We start from the raw sequence: 20,122 nt of genomic DNA, 5'->3' as shown, positions 1-20,122 counted from the left end.
TTTCCAGTGGTCATGTATGGATGTGAGAGTTGGACTGTGAAGAAAGCTGAGTGACAAAAAATTGATGCTTTTGAACCATGGTGTTGGAGAAGACTCTTGAGAGAGTCCCTTGGACTGCAAGGAGATCCAACCAGTCCATCCTAAAGGAGATCAGTCCTGGGTGTTCATTGGAAAGACTGATGCTGAAGCTGCAACTCCAATACTTTGGCCACCTCATGCGAAGAGTTGACTCATTTGAAAAGACCCTGATGCTGGGAGGGATTGGGGGCAGGAGGAGAAGGAGACGACAGAGGATGAGATGGTTGGATGGCATCACCGACTCGATGGACATGGGTTTGAGTAAACTCTGGGAGTTGGTGATGGACAGGGAGGCCTGGCGTGCTGTGGTTCACGGGGTCACAAAGAGTCGGACACAACTGAGCAACTGAACTGAACTGAACTGAAGTATTACAAACTAAGCAAGCAGACTATACTCTTGGAGCCACTAATCAAATCTGTTGTCAAAATATTCTACTGGACTCAACAGCAAAAAAAAACAAACAACCTAATTAAAAAAATGGGCAGAGGATCTGAATAGATATTTTTCCAAAGAAGACATACAGATGGCCAACAGGCAGATGAAAAGATGTTCAACATCACTATCAAGAAAGGCAAACAAAAACCACAATGAGATATCACTCCACACACCCATCAGTATGGTTATTATCAAAGAGACACAAAATAACAAATGTTATAGAGGACACAGAAAAGGGAAACTTCATACACTATTGGTGGAACTGTAAACTGGTGCAAACACAGTGGAAAACAGAAGGGCGATTCCTCAAAAAACTAAGAATAGAACTACTATGACTCAGCTATTCTACTTCTGGGTATTTACTTGAAGAACCACTAACCTGAAAACATATGTGTACCCTGATGTTCACTGCAGCATTGTTTATAATAGCCAAAATATGAGTACAACCTAAGTGTCCACAGACGAATGAATGGATAAAGGTGTGTTATACATAGCAAGCGTATAATTAGCTATATGAGAATGAAATTCAGCCACCTGCAATGACAGAGAATATTATGTTTTCCATCTGAATGAACCTGGAGAATATTATGCTAAGTGAAATATGTGCTGTGAGTGCTCAGTCGTGTCCAACTCTTTGTGACCCCATGGACTGGAGCCCACCAGGCTGCTCTGTCCTTGGGATTCTCTAGGAAAGAACATGGACTGGGCTGCTATCTCTTTCTTAACGGGATCTTCCCGACTCAGGGAGCAAACCTGCATCTCCTGCAAGTCTCCTGCAATGGCAGGACGGTTCTTTACCACTGAGCCACCTGGGAAGTCAAGTGAAGTAAGTCAAACGAAGAAAGACAAATATCTTACGGTTTCACTCATAAGTAGAGTATAAAAAGAAAAAAACAAGTGAACCAAAAAATAAAATGAAAAAAAACTCAGATACAGAGATAAGATCAGATCTGATCTTACCAGAGGGGAAGGCAGTTGGAAGGTGGGTAAGAACAGGGAAGGGAATGGTGATGAATATGAATGGTAACTAGACTTGTGGTGGGGATTATTTTGTAGTGTGTACAGATGTCGAATTATAATGCTGTTATACCTAACACTTACGTTCCTTCTTTTTAAAGTTTAAAAACTGTACTTGATAAGAAGCACTCTAATTGCTTAACTGGTAACACTTTTATTTTTTAGATGTACAGCTCGATGGAAATGTACCAAAATGTTAACAGTGGCATCTCTGGGTGAATAGAATACTTACGAATGATTTTACATTAAATCAAAAATAAGATTAAATGGCATTCACATAATACATATCACACTATTTCTTAATGATGGCAAACAGAAACCAAATTTGGTACTGAATTTTATCACAAAATCCATAAGACATTAAAACATTTATTAAGTAAAAAGAATGTAACAAACATACCATATAATTAGCTAATATAAAAAGCAAGTCTTACTCATTTTGCTGATACTATGTATAGCAAATCTTACCTCTGATCTCCACATCAAAGTCAAATTTGTTGCAGCCTGAAGATGTTAGCATTAAGCCACAGTTGCAAAATCTTGAAATGCAGAGTTAAGACTCAAAAAACAAACAAACAAAATCTCCCTTAGTTCTACAGCACTCAAGTCTGTCAGGTGTAAGATAAAATAAGGAGTAAGCATGGATTTCATATTTCTCCTTAAGAAACAGGTTCTGATGGCTGATACAGTTTTTCTTACAACCACACAACAAGACATTCAGTTGAGATGCCTTGCTTTTAATGATACTCAGCATTTTGATATTATACATGGAAAACTCCAGACTCTGCAGTAATTTTGACATATAGCCTCAATATTATATAACTTAAAAGCAATTATCATTTGTCTATTATTGACACAGTTGTTGAGCTTGAGTTTAAAACTTTACACAGTAAAGTGGAACAGCCATGGAATTTAAAATCCAAGAAGGGACTTCCCTGGTGGCCCAGTGGTTAAGACTCCATGCTTCCAATGTAGGGCACACAGGTTCAATCTCTGGTCAGGGAACTAAGATCCCACACGCCATGAAGCCAGGCAAAAAAAAAAAAAAAATCCAAGAAATAAATACCATAAGAAGAGACTCCTACACAAGTTCAGAAGAAGCTATAAAAGGGGGAGGAGGAACTGGTTATTCTGCCTAGTCAGAATTTTACTCAGCTGTTCCGAGTGAATCTAGTAGAGGGGTTAGAGGAAGGGAAAGGAGACAACACAGCAGTGGGATGTTTTCCTGGGCACAGAAAAGCAGCCTGTAACTCTATTTCGGCAACTGTGAGACAAGTTAACAGTGCGAACAGAAGATGCACTTGACAGGAGTAAAGAGAGTTAGCAGAGTAGGAGGAGATGGCATATGAGACTTGGCCAGGGTGCAGTGGGAAAGAGTCTTGATGGTAAAGATGAATAGCTTAAATGTAACACAAAACACAATTAGGGCCCAGTGCAGCAAGTCCAGAAGCCTGAGACAAAGGCTACAGTACAACATTTCAAGCTGTCCAAAGGGTAGATATTGAGATGAGGGGTCTTAAAAGGGGAAGGTTATAAAAGTCAGGAGACAAAACATTAAAACTTAGTCCAAGTGTTTTCACAGAAATGAAAACACAAGCAGGGATTAAGAGGTGCCAGAGTTGTTCATTTGTTGTTTGTTCCCGATGGTTTTATAGCTTGAATAAACAGGAGGAGGAAAACAAAACTCAAAAAGTAAACTCAAGTTTAGGTGTTTAAGAAATAATCACATGACTGAATCCAAAGAGAATAAAGGTTATAATTAGGGTAAGTGAGTAGGACCTTGAGTCAAAGTGATAGGGGTAAGAATTTCTTTGCAACTTGTCAGTTACTAAAGCATTTAGGAAGACACTGTAAAAAGAAAATAGAGAGAAGCAGAAAAATAATGACGAGAATGATTTGTAATATCCTAAAAGCGTCACACAGAAGGAATAATGTAATATAATGACAGGATTGAATCATTTAATGGGCTAAAACAATTTTACAAAATACAATTCTTCAGAATTCTTTTTGGTTAAATGGAATTCTAGTTGTCTTAATTTAAACAGCTGACTTATTTTTTCAGAAATAAGTTATACTCCAACTAAAGAGAGATTTTAGTAAAGAGTAAAGAGGTTTTAGTAAAGGAGAAATTTTACTAAAAATTCTGAAGAATTCAACCATTGTTCACCGGCCCTTAATAAATTAAAATAACTTTGGTACTAAGGGCCTCACCATAAACTTCACTTTTAAATCTGCGCCCAAAGTCATCTGAACACTAGATATACAGTTTGACTTTACTGCTAAGCTAACACAAATTCCCCACTTTTACCACTAGGTGGCAAGAAAAACCCAAATAGTATCAGTTATCAAGGCCAGTACAAGATCCCAAGTACTTGAACAACTAGAAAAGCCACCAGGTGTCATCCAAGAGGGAAAAAAGACTACTCCTCCTCCCCACCACTGAAATACACGAATTCATAGTTTTAAGCAAAACCATCTAAGCTCTATCGGAGATAAATGTCCAGCCTATTAACTGTCAAAATAGTTTGCATATTTATATTCCATGTAAGCAATTTATTAATGCTCTTGACTCCAAAATGCTGCCTTTCAACTAAAGGCAACAAATAAAATTTAGTTTCTGGATTAAAAAAAAAACAACAGCAAGACCAATGAGCCCAACAGGTCATGATTTAGAGCTTCATCCTATCTAAATACACTGCACAAAATAATTTAAAGTGGTTTACACACAAAAATCTGCCAAAGAGTATTTGGTTATGTATACATAATTTGAGATTCATATTCTTTTCTCCCCATTTCTCTCTTACAGGTAATTTCATTGACTCCATACAATCTAGATAATTTTATGCTGTTAAGCCTTGCTTCCCAGTGTGATACACCAAAGCACTCCAATTTGTTACCAAAACATTCTCAACAGACAAACGTACTTGCCCTTAAGATAGATGTATTATGTGAATTATTATGTTGAACAGTCCAAAGCTGAAAATTAAAATTAAAGCTTCACAGAATTAAGTCCTAGTTATATAACAAATCATTCTTTTTAAAAAAAAAAAAAAAAACACCATCCTCTGGGCTTCACTAACTTGTAACAATTATTTTTCAACGCTGCTGTAAACACTGTGTCAGCTAAAACACTATGTCATGCTGCCTTTTATAAGGTGGTACTTTTTTAGGCCAAATCCTATTCTTAACCCTCTGGACACAGGAATTGCAATCATGTCATACCCCGCAAATCTAGCTGTAGGTGGTGTCTCAAAAAAAGGATGGCTTCTACCTTCGAGGAAGTGGTCAAACCTTTTTCCCCTGGTGTCATCAAGCAGACATCTTGGCTGTTTTTCATTGCTATCAAATTAAGAGATGGAGGAGAAAGCAAAATATAATGATTAAATTATAGATGCTTCTCTTCCTTACTCATTGCAATCTCTTTTAAGGTTTCGACTGGGTCATTTCCACCCTGCCTACAAGGCACTGGTCTTTTTTTAAAAAAACCCAAGCCAAGAATGCTCTTGTCTACTGAACATTATCTCTTCTCTGGTTTTTATTACATTTTCTTTTGAAATTCGTTAAGATTATGCTCAGCGACCAGCCCTTGCCCAACCGGTTTCTCCCCTTCCCCCATCTCTCTACACACATCACTTTTTCCTCCCATCCAGGCAGTGGGCAAAACTCTGCAGTGCCGGGAACGCACGCTTCGGGCCGGTCACTCAGCAGTTTTATCGTTACTGGCCTTTGCAAACAGCTCCCCACCCAAACCTTGTCCCCCGGTGGCCCCCTCGGCCATCATCTTTCTACTAGAGTGTGCTCGGTAAGGGACTCCGGCTAGCACATCGAGGGTTTACGGTAGCCTGCCTACCAATAGGAGGCCACAATGCAGAGAAGTCTGGTTCAGCCTCCCGGCAGCCCCAGTGTCTTCCTCCCGTGGCTTACACCTACTGTACCCGCGAGCGAGCAAAAGAGCCAGGGAGCGAGCCGGGCGCGGGAGGGGGCGCGCTGGGAGGGCCGACAGCAGCCGCGGCGTGCGCATGCGCACCGGGGTTGTTTTTCACAAAGCTCCTCTTAAAGTGAGCTGGCAGCTTCCAGCCGCCCGTCTTTGTAAGGAGACCACTGAGACTCGCAGGAGCGCGGAGCAGCCAACAGCCTCTGTGCTGCCCTGACTTTTTAAGAAATCTCAATGAACTATTTGTAAAGAATCGCTGATCTGCCTGCAAGCTTTTTGCACGGCAAAGACATCGATCAGTGTTAAGTGAGGATCACATCGTATATGTGATCTTGACTTTTTTTGTCTTACATTATATTTTTTATAGATTTTGTTATAAACATGGTGCTGGGAAAGGTAAAGAGTTTGACAATAAGCTTTGACTGTCTTAATGACAGCAATGTCCCTGTGTATTCTAGTGGGGATACAGTCTCAGGAAGGGTGAATTTAGAAGTTACGGGGGAAATCAGAGTAAAATCTCTTAAAATTCATGCAAGAGGACATGCGAAAGTACGCTGGACCGAATCGAGAAACGCCGGCTCCAATACTGCCTATACACAGAATTACACTGAAGAAGTAGAATATTTCAACCATAAAGACATCTTAATTGGACACGAAAGAGGTAAGTTTTTTTTCTAACATTGTTAAGAAGTTATTAGACCTTTCTTTGGAAAGTACCTTTTCGATTTTTCTGAATTAATCTAATCCTGCTCCTAGAAACATATAGCAGTTTGATAAAGGTTAGCAAAGTTAGAAGATTTGGATTCTCCTTGACATTCATCGTGTGTTAAGCCGTAACGCATGCAGGCATCTGCAAAGTGACTGCAAACTGCACTTATTCAACTACCTCTATACCCGGCTTGGTTTGTGCCATACGCATTTGGAATCCATTTCAACCTTACATATAAATTAAAACCGATTCAGTAATTTTACTTATATGTTTTCAAATGAATTGCTAAAAGCTGCAGTCCAATATTAGATTTTTGCCTTATACGCTGCAACCTGAGATCTTAAAAACTAAGCTTCAATGAAGAAATAACACTTTAAAGTGGGTTAATAGGTGTATTTCATTTTTTAATACTGACACGCAAAAGACTTTTAAAGAATTGACCGTAGTTCTTTGATAAAGGGTTTCTGTGGCTTATTTTGACATATGGTATCAACACCCCACGTGTTTTTTCCCTATTCTTTCCAATTCCTTCAGAAATTTACATCAGGCGTTCTCTATTTTAAAGGACAGCACCTATCATGATGATGTGTTAAAAATCAGTTTTAGAAGCCGTTAGGGTCAGAAATTTTCTTTTCCGAGCATCATGCCTAACTTTGGAACGTGGATTCAATGAAACCCCTGCCAGTCAAATGGAATTGAAAAGTATTCGGCTCATTGGGTTTGATTTTTGGTTAGAAAAGGAAGATAAAGGGTTGTCAAAGGGAAAGGGGGTCCTGAGATTTCCAATCTATTGTTTAAATGGTTACATTGTGGAAATATAGGAGACTCTAAGCTTGTTTTTCTAAGTTTCCACCCTTTGTTAGAAGCGGTTCAATCCTGTTTCGGACCAGTTCTGGGGGGTGGTGAGGAGGGGCGCTTGTTCTGCTCTCAGCAGATTGGTTACACGCGTCAGGTGGTGGCGATGACTTAATTCCTAGCCCAAGAAGAATATAATGTGAAAACTGGTTATGTAATTTTGTGCTTCTCCTTTTTAATGCAGTATTTAGTTCGAATGTTGACGATTTTTCAAAAAATAGAGCACATTTTTAACCTTTTTTTAAATTAAAAAATACATACTCATGAGGAAGTGCTGATTGAACTAAGGCAAGTGTGGAAACGTAGGGTGCTTTGAGTTACAGCATGAACGCTTTATTTTTAAAGTATTCAGATTAAATTAGTCTTTTAATTGCGTTTTCAGTTACACAGATCATTTGCATCCTGAAATAATTTCTAGTTAGTCTCTCCAAACAGTGACAGTCATAAGAAATGGAACTGCCTAATGACAGTCCTGGTATTGGTTGAACAGGATGCCCAGGAGTTTGTATTTGATCTTTCCTAGACTGGTAGCTTTTTTTAAGATGGGTTAGAAGAAACAGGTTTTAAAGGAGTTGAGGTGTGCAGTGGGGTAAAAGTAGAATAATAATACGACTTACGGGGACAAACACAAATTTCATTGCTTGCGCCACGGTTTTATAGTGAAGAACACTGTGTTGCCCCACACCCCACCCCCCCACCCGTCCCACGGGACACCCCTCAACCCCTTCAAGCATGGACGAGCTCTTCGGCTTGGAAGAGTTTCAATGACTTTAGAACTGGGACCTCTCAAACTAGCCTGGTATCTGAGGCCCCGCCCCGGGCGGCCGGCGATAGGCGGAGCCGGGTTTGTTAGCCTGTTGCTAAGGCGATGCCAGGCTCTGATTGGACTGGGCGCAGGCGGGTGGGGAGTGAGGGCTCGCCGGCTGGGGCGAGGCTTGGAACCGGCGTGCGCCGGTAAAGGTCCCTCTTGAGCCGCCGCCCCCGCCCGGGCTTCTGGAAGCGCACGGGGCTCCTGTCACATACCATTCTCTCCCCCACCCCCCCACCTCACCCCGCTTGCAGACCTGGAAAGGGACGACTTCAGGTTTCAACAGAAAGGAGAGGCAAGCCTTCCAGGCGGCCCTGGGCGCAACTTTTTAGCTGACAGTTCTCTGTTCATGGGTGAAGTTGGGTGGGCCGGGTTAGCCGGACCCCATTTTCTAGGTTTTTCAGGTGGAAGTTGTTAGGCAGCTCCTTTGACCGTTGTCCCCGCTCCTAGCTAAAACAAAAGCACGTTGCCCGGTCTCTGCAGTCACCAGACGGGCTACCTTGATTTGCCCTGAGAGGAGAGCGAGCCGCCGGGACGGGAAAGTGACAGGAACATCGAAGGCAGGGTTGGGGGAGGGGGGGTACCTTGGCGAGTCTTCCCTGCCATCACCACCCCCGCCATTGTTCCCCCACCACCACCACCGAGCTTTTGCGTCTATTCGACGCCCCCGCCCCCATTTCCTTTGCCGCAAATGTAAAGGTGTCAGGGTGGCCCGAGCCAGATCGAACCGGTCACCGGCTGGGGCGTGTAAAGCGGAAGCGCTGCAGCGCGCTGGCCCCGCCCCCCTCCCCCCCCCCGCCGCCAGCAGGTTAGGCTGTGCGAGCGCGAGTGCGAGCGCCGCGCGACATATGCCGTATGTATAGCGGGGCGCGCGGGCGGCGGCGGCGGCGCGCGGGCGGGCCGGCTGGGATCTGCTCGCGCCGGTTTAGGCCGGTCCTCTCCTGCTCCGGTCTAGTTCTTGATTGACAGCCCGGCACTTGTTTACCACGGCGCGGCCGCCGCCGCCGCTCGCCTCAATGAGACTGCTGAGCTGGCACAAAAAGGGAGCGAGAAGGGAAAAAAAGGAGACACTGGGAGGCAAACTTTGGGCGCCTTCAGGAGGGAGCGGTTTTAAATGGCCCCCAACTCATCAGCCGGTTTTCAGGGCCGAAATCCCAGAGAGAGAATTTGCACGGGGGTGGGGGGAGAAGAAAAAAAATACTGCTGGCGGAAGACTGAGTCGTGATGGTTATTGAATAAAAAGTATCCACATATAGGCACCTTTTTTCCCCCTCTGAGGGAAGCGTCATGTTTTTTGTGTTTATTTATTACTCTTTTAAGGGAAAGTTAAATGATAAAAGCCGTTTCTGGTAGTCTAGTTAATGATAAAGGTTTCTACACCGAGGAAACTGCACTAGTAGACGTTTATGTAATTAAATTACCTAGTTAGAACACTTCAGAAAAGCATGTTAAGAATCCAGAACCCCCTCCCATATTTCCCTGTGTTTATTTTTGAGATATTTTGAAAAATCACCTATTTGTTCAAAAGAAATTGGAAGTAAACTTAAAGGTCATCCTGTTTTTTTCTAGCATTGGGGAACATCCTTATCTTCGTTTTTCAAGGATGTATGACCTGTTTTTTCCCGTTAAGCATGCACATTGTAAATCTAAGGTACATCTTGTATATATGCGAATTTTTAGGTATTAGGACAGACTGAGGTCATAATTTTAGATTCAGTAAGAATTTTTATTTTTGACTATGAAACCGACATTAAAATCACTGTTCCTTTTTTTTTTTTTAACTCCCAACATCTACTTGACAGTTTTCTAATCGTTTTAGAGTTTTCACATTCACATTTTCTGTATCAAAACTGACATTTTTTAAAAGGTTTACGGAGTAGTTCTCGTTTTATATATAGGCTTATTAGGATAAATTTAAGTAAGTAGTTGAAGACAAAGGTAACATCTTAGTATGAGATACAAGGTCTGAGTTTTATGTTAGGCTGTAGTGTATTAGATGTAGATGCTTTGCAGTTTAGGTTGTTTTCCGTTAAAAAAAATCACCTATGGGGTATAAATATTAATTATCCCCATTCTACAGATGAACCAGCTGAAGACAGGACTTTTATTTTACCAAGAGGAAGTGATGAAGTTGGAATTAGAATTCAGATCTCTCACTCCAAAGTTTGTGGCCTTACTTAACTATGTGAGCATCTTTAAAGTTCTGACACCGCGAAGAGAGTGTGAAGGTTTATTAATAAATTTTTTGTTTTCCTTTTCTGTTTGTTTTAGATGACGATAATTCCGAAGAAGGCTTCAACACTATTCATTCAGGAAGGCATGAATATGCATTCAGCTTCGAGCTTCCACAGACGTAAGTATTTTGTTAACAGGCATTTTTCATAAACATCCTTTCTTTTAAAATGAAACATTGTACATTTAAATATTTTTAGTTTTTTAAAAAAACCCTTTTCATTACTGAAACTTGCTAGAGGAAAACAATGTACTAAAAAAAGGAAGCTATATTTTAATCTAGAGTGGCAAAATTATAGAAAGCAAACCTCAATTCTTAGTACTCTCAGAATTTATATGGTCTTTTAAAGTATTTCATTTAAAGTGAACTGGAAGGTGCTAGTCAAATGGTAAACACTTAATAGTTTACCATCAGCATTAGCTGAAAAAAGAGAACATATCAAGTCTGTCATTTAGTAGTTTATAAAAATTAAGTGTTCTATGCTTTCTACCGATGCTTACCAACAGCGGTAAGCAAAGAAGGTCAAAATAATTAGGAATATCCTAACTTGAGAAGTAATGTGTGTTTCGGATATGAATTCATTAGCTTCTGTGCAAGGAGCTATTAAGAATGTCACAGGAGATCTTGTGACCTAAACTTAAAAGGAAATGTCGATCAGAGATATCTTAAAGTAAGGTCTGGAATATAGTATGAAAGGAAGAAGGAAAGTAAAATATTCATAATGTAATCATAAGGTATTAGATCTGGAAATTATACAAAAAGCAGTTTTTAAAATAATGCCTTAACAGATATTAAAGCATGCAAAGTGGTACTTGTAATGTTTGTTCTGAAAGATAAACTTGCATTACAGAAGATTTTGTCAAGTGCCAAATGTACATAATTCTGTGTGTTCTTTAATTCTAGTACTTACTATATGTGGATAGAGTTTATAAGGAGTATTTTTTCAGAGTATTTATCATATTGCTAAGAATAATTTTAATGTAATACCCTAATTACTTTATAAGAGAAATATTTTAAGTTTGTAAATACAATAGGGCTAATACAATTGGGCCTGAATATTTTCAAAGGATGAAGATAATATATATATATTTTTTTATTCTTTCAGTAAACCACAGTCATTTAAAATAAACTGTAGAAGTCTTGCATAGATCCTGCATTTTATTTCTCTGTGCTATACAAATTAATGCAGAAGTCCAAAATGTAAAACAAAAAGTAAACACCACTACGCCTCAAGAAAACTAGCACTCTACCTTGTAAATAAATGAACCTTGTGCATTTTTCTGATGAAATTATGGAAAGGAGACTAAATTTACTAAACCAAAATCTTCCACAATTAATACAATCTGAGAGTTGAAAAAGAATTCTAATTCTTTTGATACAGGTCAACAGAAATTCTTTTTGAAGTCTATAATGTAGTTAGAAAACATGGCCAAAAAGAGTTAGAACATAAGTAAATTAGGAAGCGGGAAAGCATTTTTTGAGAGATCAGTGGACTTAATGAAATGTAAAAAGCTTTTGAAGCCATAATGATTATTCCAGACCTTTTCTGGATCTTAATTAGTTGCTATAATAGGAAATAGTAATTTTTAGCTAATGAAAAATGGAGCACCATAGGGAGTTTGATCTGAATGTTTAACCAGAGTCTAGAATTTCTCAAGAGAAATAGTTAAACCATTCTTAATTTTATTTTTAAACTGAAGTCTTGATGTTTTCAAAAATGTTCATTTCCAGACTTTGATAATTTTGCCACCAGCATTAAAAGTAGCCTCTTCTTAGTTTAAAGCAATTGTATTCTTCTGGCTTTTTTTTAACCAAATTTCTGCAATATTTGACAATTATTATTATTTGGAAGGTTTTTTTACCCCCCCAATGACTTATCCCTTTGGAAATATAAATTATGCCTTCGATACCCCATTGGTGTATAAACATATAATACATTAACACTCCTATGCTGACCTACTGTACAGTTAATTAAAAAGAGGTGTAAGATTAATATATGATCTTTATATTCTGCACAGACCACTTGCTACCTCATTCGAAGGCCGACATGGCAGTGTGCGCTATTGGGTGAAAGCCGAATTGCACAGGCCTTGGCTTCTACCAGTAAAATTAAAGAAGGAATTTACAGTCTTTGAGCATATAGATATCAACACTCCTTCATTACTGGTAAGAATTGACTGAATTCTTCATTCTCTGTTTTTGGCATATAAATACTAAAGAATAATTGCCTAAACTATGTATTCTTTACAATTTTTAAGTAGTAACTTTATTTTTAAATTACATAAATGTTTTCCAAACTACAGTGAAGAGCAATACCAATTAATGCAGAATATGCTCATATTTTCTGATATTGTAATAAATTTAAGTAAATATTTAAAATAAGACCAATATTTGGTATGAAATATCTCTTAACCCAGAAGATAACAAAAGTAACAAAAGTAAATCTGTTCCCTGGATAGTTGTAGTGGAAAAGGAACAGTAATATCGATTATTACTATAATAATATCACTTACCTTGAAAATATTATAATCTAAAATTTGTACTACATTGCATTACTCCAATACAGGGATAGTTGTCAAATCATGGGGAGATTATTATTTTCATGAAAAAACTTAAATTCTGTTTTAAAGAAAATCTTTTTTAATTGTATTTTTTCACAAGTTTCAAATTTGAATTCAGAAACTTTACTTGGTTTAAACAAATAATAACATCTTTACACAAGTAAGAATCAATCTTACAAATGAATTTTCTTTTTTTTTTATTCTGGGTTTTACATTCTCAAAGATGTTATCATTTGAGATTATAACCAAGTTGCTTTCTGAAACTGCCTCTTTTTTTTTTTAATAAAGGCAGTTTAAATAGAATGTGGAAAGGGTTTTTTTGTTTTGTTTTTTCCTTTTTTTTTAAGTTGGTTTTTAATTACTGTGTATGTAGTGCGTGCTAAAACTATGTTTATGAAATACGTTAAACCCTTTTTTCTTTAATTGAATGGAAACTTGTATAAAGACAGAAATACCAGTATAAATCAAAAGCTTTTGGTTAATGGAAAAGTATATTTGCTACAGAAAAAGAAGCAACATTGCTTTTAATGTTAAATTATTCAGGAATTGAGGATTGTATTTTAAAAATTTTATTCCTGTCTCAATTCATACCTTGATCTTTTTCTCTAAATTTATATCTTACAGTCACCCCAAGCAGGCACAAAAGAAAAGACTCTCTGTTGCTGGTTCTGTACCTCAGGCCCCATATCCTTAAGTGCCAAGATCGAAAGGAAGGGCTATACGCCAGGTATGTATGAGGTGGACTCCCACTAAGACTGATCTTTCTTCATTTAACTTTTGTGCATGAATTTACATTTTTTTCTACTAAATGCAAAGATGATACAGTATTCTTTGGTAAACTGTCATAAATTGTGCTTATCCAGTTTCCTTTTGTAAATTGGGATGTAGTCTTGTTTTTTAAATAGCTGCTGTAAATGTATAGTTGATTTTTAGAAGTTACTTGCCGCTCTTAGGGTGGCTTCTTAATCCACATGGTTCACTGAACTTGCAAACTTTAGTTCAAGAATCTACATTTGTTTGGGGGTTGGTTAGTTGGTTTTTAACAGTAGATATATATGTATTTTTTTTCATGTAGGTGAATCAATTCAGATATTTGCTGAGATTGAGAACTGCTCTTCCCGAATGGTGGTGCCAAAGGCAGCCATTTACCAAACACAGGCCTTCTATGCCAAAGGGAAAATGAAGGAAGTCAAACAGCTTGTGGCTAACTTGCGTGGAGAATCCTTATCGTCTGGAAAGACAGAGACGTGGAATGGCAAGTTGCTGAAAATTCCACCAGTCTCTCCCTCCATCCTCGACTGTAGTATAATCCGTGTGGAATATTCACTAATGGTACGTACAGATTTAAGGGTTTGGCGTGGATGTTTTTTGAAGTCTTAATGTCATAAGGGTATCATTTTTGTCATATCTAGAATATGATTTTTTTTATTCCATATATGATATATATAGGTATATGTAATTCTTTGTATAACTTGGACTATAATTTCTAATTTTACCTGAGGTCAGTGCACCATATAATAGTGTACATAATGGAGAAACTTTTCAAGTATATCATTAAAAAATGAAGTAAATGAGGGCCTCAGATGACAATAGATTGGGTTATTTGTTTTTAAAAAAGAAATAGTACTTGGCATTCTAAACCTTTCTTTTCATTGTTTAGGTATATGTGGATATTCCTGGAGCTATGGATTTATTTCTTAATTTGCCACTTGTCATTGGTACCATTCCTCTACATCCATTTGGAAGCAGAACCTCAAGTGTAAGCAGTCAGTGTAGCATGAATATGAACTGGCTTGGTTTATCCCTACCTGAAAGACCTGAAGGTAATAATTTGATAATGTTATCTAAGCTTAATCTGGTATTTGCAAGAAAATAATTTTGCTTCTGATATTTTACGATTAGATAAAATTTGTCTGTATTGAAGAGTGGGGTGTGCCCCTAATGTTAGGTTTAAAATGTATATCCCCCTAGTTTTAATCACAAGACAGATGATTATTATTTTACTCTGACATTCCTTTTTAATACCTTCTATTCTGTGTATTTTGACATGCATAAGAACATGCTGTTCGAATTGCGTGTATCTTTTTCCTTCAGCACCACCCAGCTATGCAGAAGTGGTAACAGAGGAACAAAGACGGAACAATCTTGCACCAGCAAGTGCTTGTGATGACTTTGAGAGAGCACTTCAAGGACCGCTGTTTGCATATATTCAAGAGTTTCGTTTCTTGCCGCCACCCCTTTATTCAGAAGTAAGCATCACACCCTCAAGTACAAAATGGGCTGACTCTTTAGTAAGCAGTATTGCAGAGTTTCTGAAAATACAATTAGGTTTTGATATCATAGTAAGAGAGAAATAAATAATTTTGAACAACAGATTAAAAGTTAGGTCAAGATTGTCAATACAGTCTCACCCAGACATTGGACTGGTCTCTTACATTATTGGCTAAATAAAGATAATGATCTAACCCCATGCTTGTAACATGCTAGTTAAAGGAATAAATATTTTAAAGCATCTGTAGAACTAGCATTTGCAACCATTGATTAAATAGCTAGAATTTGTCTTACTCGTCATCCTTTTTAATTTTCGTATTTCAACATTCTCAGTGATAGGGGAAAATAACATTTGCAGTAACGTACTTAAACAGCATTCCTACACTGTTAGATTATTTTTATTCGTCTCAAGTAACTGAGCACTTACATGAATAAAACATGGCCCTTATTTGGGAGAAGCGTATAGACTGGTGAGAAAAAAACAAACTTAGAAGCAAAATATTACATAACAACGTGATAGGAATGCACAGTTCATTTAAGGAGCAGCTTATTGGGTCTTGAGAATCAGGAGGGGCTTCCCTAAGAAGGTGATTGTTAAGCTGATTCTTAAAAAGTAAGTTTTCTCAAATGTAGAATATTCCAGGCAGGAAGAAAAATATACGCAAAGGAAAGGAGTTGGGAAGAAATCCAGCAATTTCAGGATACTTCAGAATATATATATATATGCATATATGTAATATGCATTGTAAGAGACTTCTAGAATTGGCCTTGATAACAATATATTACCAGATAATTTTTTAAATCATTAGAATCAGCTTTTGCTTTTTGATTGCTATAGTTTAGACAGCTATTTTGCAGTGAAATACTACTCCCAAGAAAGATACAAGAGGATTGTTTCACTCTTCAACAAGTTGCTTTTATTTTTTTTTCCCCCTTAATAGCATGACTAGAAGAGTCAGTTTTCCTTTGGATGTGATTAATATGAAATCCACTGTATTCATTGATTATAGGATGTTCCAAAATCTGTTCTGTTCTCTGCAAATTCTTGTTTGGACATAGTTTTTTTGTTTCACTATTTCAGTTCATGAAATTTTTCATTAAATGCTAAAAGTATCCTCCCACTTTTTAGAAATACTGTCACTACATTTTTATTTTGTCATTTCTGTCTTGCTTATTAAGTCTCTCGTTTGTGATTTGATCTGAGGCTTCCTAGTTGTACAACAGGCATTTTTAAAGAATGGCAGTCTTAAGTATCCACTTTTAAGCAATTTGTCATAAAATTCTACCTTCTTTTAAAATGAACTAAAGCTAATTAAAAGAATATAAAACTTTTAAAAGCCTAAATTAGTTCAGGATATGATTTAATTGTTTAATATCTAGCCACATTTAGGGATGGGGGAGTTCTCAATTGTATTAAAGCTATTTTGAATTTTTTTTTTCTTTAAAGGATAGTCATTAAAAAGAAAAGTGTAAGTGCATATGAAAGTCATTACAGAAAGAGGCAAAATGGGATGCCTCTGGAGCATTTGGGTTCATCATTCTTATTTCTTGATACACACTGTATTCCTAGGCCCTCTCTGGGGCTTTACTCTTATGAGCTATCACCTCAAGTAAGCACCAAGAACATTGTTTACACAACTACATTCTTCCCAAAGCCTAGGGAAAACATCAGTTGACTTTTTTGTAACAGGATGAAATGGAAACTTTACAGGAGAAAATCATTGCTATGAAAATGTTGGCCAGTATATATTTTAAGTCCTCTTAAGTTCTATTAAATGCTGAATAAAGCTCCTGTTATCTGATAAAATATTACCTTTAGCTTTTGTCAAATAAAACTATCCTGGCATACCTTTACAATGTAGTTGTTAATCTAGTAATTGAATAGCAAGTACTTCATAAATGATACTAATCCTCTTTCTTCCCCATACAAGCCCTTTATGTTCATTCTGATTACATTTCTCAATGTAATCAGATTTCTGATTACAGCATTCAAAACATTAGCCTGTTTGCTACATCCTTACTAAAAGCTATCAGTTAACTTCGGTTTTGAGGTTTTTGTATTTGTTTTTTTCCCTTTCTAGATTGATCCAAATCCTGATCAGTCAGCCGATGATAGACCATCTTGCCCCTCTCGCTGAAGGAATACTTGGTTAAATCAAGTTGATGTGGGTTCCGAACTGTATCTCTTCCCTTCCCGGCTGAGGACAGAGAAGTATCTTGGAGACATGTTTTCAGAGGAAGTGGAATAGCTTTTGCCCAGAAAAATGGCAAACATGAAACAACCAGTGATCACGCTTTAGAAGCCTACAGCAACATTCTGGGACTGCTCCAACATGCTTGAAGATCTAAGCTTTTCTCCTTTAAAACTGGCACATACTAAGAGCAGTCTTCTTAGCCTATGGTCATACGTGTCAAGACACCACGTTGTAAAGAGGGATGATTTCCTTCTTTTGATTTGAAAATTTGCACATGCTCAATGCTTACATTGTGCGGTTCAATGTCACTACAGCTTTTTTTTTCCATTTATGCCAGACTCTTGATACTCTTTTAAAACTTGTTTGTGGTGAGCACAACAAGGAACAAAAGAAAGATTTGAAAGAAACTTTAACATGAAAAAAAAATGCACTGACATTTTTTTTTTTATTATTTAATATAGCCTGGACTTTACCTGCGTATGCACATGCTCAGAATTGTCCTACTAGGCTGACCATGTATCACCTCTTCAGCTTGGATCCTATTGTGGATTTATTTACAAACATCAAATGCCTTCAAGCCAATCCTTCTTGCTGTATGTTTGCAGCCTACTGTGGTAGATAAGCAACAGATATGTGGGAAAAGAGATAAGAGGAGGAAGCTAATAAGAGACTTTGTCAAGATTGTATACCTTCTTGGTTTCTTTTAGGAATTTGTTGCCTTTCTACTATTACAGCAAAGCAGCATTTTGTTACTGACTGCCTAAAATCACTTAATCTCAGGTGAACGCATCACTTGCCAAACTGTTGGAATGCTATTTGTGTTTTGTTGCACTGTTGAGTTATTTTTTTGTTTGGTTGGCTTTTTGGAGAGGGAAATTTGGAAAAGGGACATACACAAAAGTGATAACCCACCCGCATTCCCTTCTTATCATTACATATAAGAAGAAGCTAGCAGAGCTGAGAAATGGAGTCAAAATAGGCAGTATGGCAGGCACCAGCAAAGAGTTAAGGGCTGTTGCTCTTACAAGTTATTGTTATTTTTTATTATTATTTTAAAAGTATGGGAGTTTTCCAGTCACTGGAAAGGAGGAGATAGTGCATTTATTTTTATACAGAGTTACTTAATTACCTCCAAAACACATATGTTGGAAATCATTTTTGCTGGTGCAGGGTATTTCCATGAGCAGGAATATGTATGTTCAGATTATGAGAGAGCTCATTTTATACATTTCCTGTCCTGCTCAAGCTTGACAGCTTGAAAGCCCCAGTATATTATAAAAGTATAGAATGTCAAAATTACAAATACTAGACTATTTGTTGAAATAGTAACTTTTATATTTTTCTGGGTTTTTTTTTTTAAACAAAAGTATGTTTTTCCATAACCTAAAGAAGATTTTGCTAAACAAGAGAAATCATTCACTTTGAGTATATATAGTTATGAAGAATGATCACATCAGTAAATTACAGAATGTATGAAAGATAATTTACAGTTGACTCATAAATATACCAGCATTCATGAAGACCCTTAAAACTGCATTTTCCAAGGTACCAAGTGTACTGAATGTCTTTATTTTAGAAGGATTTCAGCTTTGTTTTTTGTTTTTTTGTGTTTTTTTAAATGAAAATCGGCATCTCTGATGTTGCAACATATGTGTGAAATGGGTCTTACATCTATCCTGCCATTTAATCCCACAGTTAATAAAGTGGCTGAAAATAATAGTAACTCTGGCTTGGTGCTTGACCTGGTTAAATACTGTCTTAAAGCTTCATACAAAACAAATAGGCTTTTCCATAAGTGGCCTTTAAGAAAACATGGAAGACAATTCATGTTTGAAAAATGCTGACAGGGTGAAGAAAGCCCATGTAAAAATGAATCGCGTTTTAAGTGATTCGGTTAAAGGGTTTGGGCTCCCGTAGCAAACTAATACTAGATAATAAGGAAATGGGGGTGAAATATTTTTTTATTGTTGTTAAATCATTTTGTGAATGTCCCCCTCAAAAGAAGCTAATGGAATATTTGGCATAAAGGGCATTTGGTGGTTTTATTTTCGTTGGGGGTTGGAGGGGGGGGGATTGTCAGAAAATCCCTTTTCTTTTGTCTCTTCTTACGTCTAACTGACTAGGGAACAATTGTTGATATGCATAGCGTTGGAATACTTATCACCATGTACTCTTATAAATAACACATGAGAAAAGAATGACCAATATTCTAATAATTGGCACTGGATCACAAAATGTGATACAATTTTAAATATATAAAACTTTATCAAATAAAGTTTTATTTCCCCCATTATTCCTTTACTTTCTTACTTAGAGGCATTACTCTTTTCTAAATATTGGTCAATTCTTGATACAAGATGTGAGCTTCACAGGTGTATTCCAGTATTCAAAGATAGATTCCTGATTTTTCAATTAGGGAAAGTAAAATCCAAAATGTTAGCAAAATGAAGTGCAATATTAAATGTTTGCTTTATAGATTATATTCTATGGCTGTTTGTAATTATCTTTTTTTCTTCTTTTTTATTTGGTGCTGAATATGTCCTTGTAGGCTGTTTTAAGAAAACAACATGTGGGAAATGATTTAATTTTTCCTATTGCTCTTCCTTGTGGAAAATAAAAGTGTTTCTTTTTTTTTTTTTTTTCTTTTTTATAAAATTGTTTGGAGATTTATTTGAATTTGAATCATTTCAGTAACTCATCATACATGCATACACTATTAAGACTACAATTAGGGAGTTCCATGGTGGTCTAGTGGTTAGAATTAGGCTCTTTCAATGCCGTGGCCCAGGTTCAACCCTAGTCGAAAAACTGAGATCCTCCAAGCCATGTGGCATGGCCGAAAAGTTAAAAAAAAAAAAAAAAGACTACAATTAAATTCTTATTTTAAGCCATGCTGGATAAGAATTGTTTCTAGATCTTGAGAGGCGTAGAGGAATTTTTAATATAAATTATCATTGTTTTACTTAATTCATTAAGTGATAGATGCTTTTTTTATAAAATTTAGAAGTTTGATAGATGTTTCCAT

At 37.1% G+C, this 20,122-nt stretch overlaps 1 protein-coding gene across 5 annotated transcripts; it reads left to right on the top strand.

The window, feature by feature from the left end:
- Nucleotides 1–5,613: 5,613 nt before the first annotated feature.
- Nucleotides 5,614–19,731, top strand: ARRDC3 (arrestin domain containing 3). Of its 5 annotated transcripts, none has more exons than XM_043913587.1 (8): nucleotides 5,614–6,126; nucleotides 10,109–10,190; nucleotides 12,089–12,236; nucleotides 13,256–13,358; nucleotides 13,707–13,963; nucleotides 14,292–14,454; nucleotides 14,726–14,880; nucleotides 16,984–19,731. In XM_043913587.1, exons 1-8 carry the CDS (start codon nucleotides 5,847–5,849, stop codon nucleotides 17,038–17,040), a joined length of 1,245 nt encoding a protein of 414 aa, XP_043769522.1. In that variant the 5' UTR covers nucleotides 5,614–5,846; the 3' UTR covers nucleotides 17,041–19,731. The 5 variants fall into 5 exon arrangements, with proteins under 5 accessions (XP_043769522.1, XP_043769523.1, XP_043769526.1 ...); XM_043913589.1 differs by lacking the exon at nucleotides 5,614–6,126 and adding an exon at nucleotides 8,880–10,000; XM_043913588.1 differs by lacking the exon at nucleotides 16,984–19,731 and having other exon boundaries at nucleotides 5,617–6,126; nucleotides 14,688–14,880.
- The last annotated feature ends 391 nt before the right edge of the window (nucleotides 19,732–20,122 follow it).

Source organism: Cervus elaphus, chromosome 9, assembly GCF_910594005.1.
Source record: "Cervus elaphus chromosome 9, mCerEla1.1, whole genome shotgun sequence".
In the NCBI taxonomy this organism is placed as follows: domain Eukaryota; kingdom Metazoa; phylum Chordata; class Mammalia; order Artiodactyla; family Cervidae; genus Cervus; species Cervus elaphus.
This window is presented reverse-complemented; position numbering and strand designations above follow the sequence as displayed.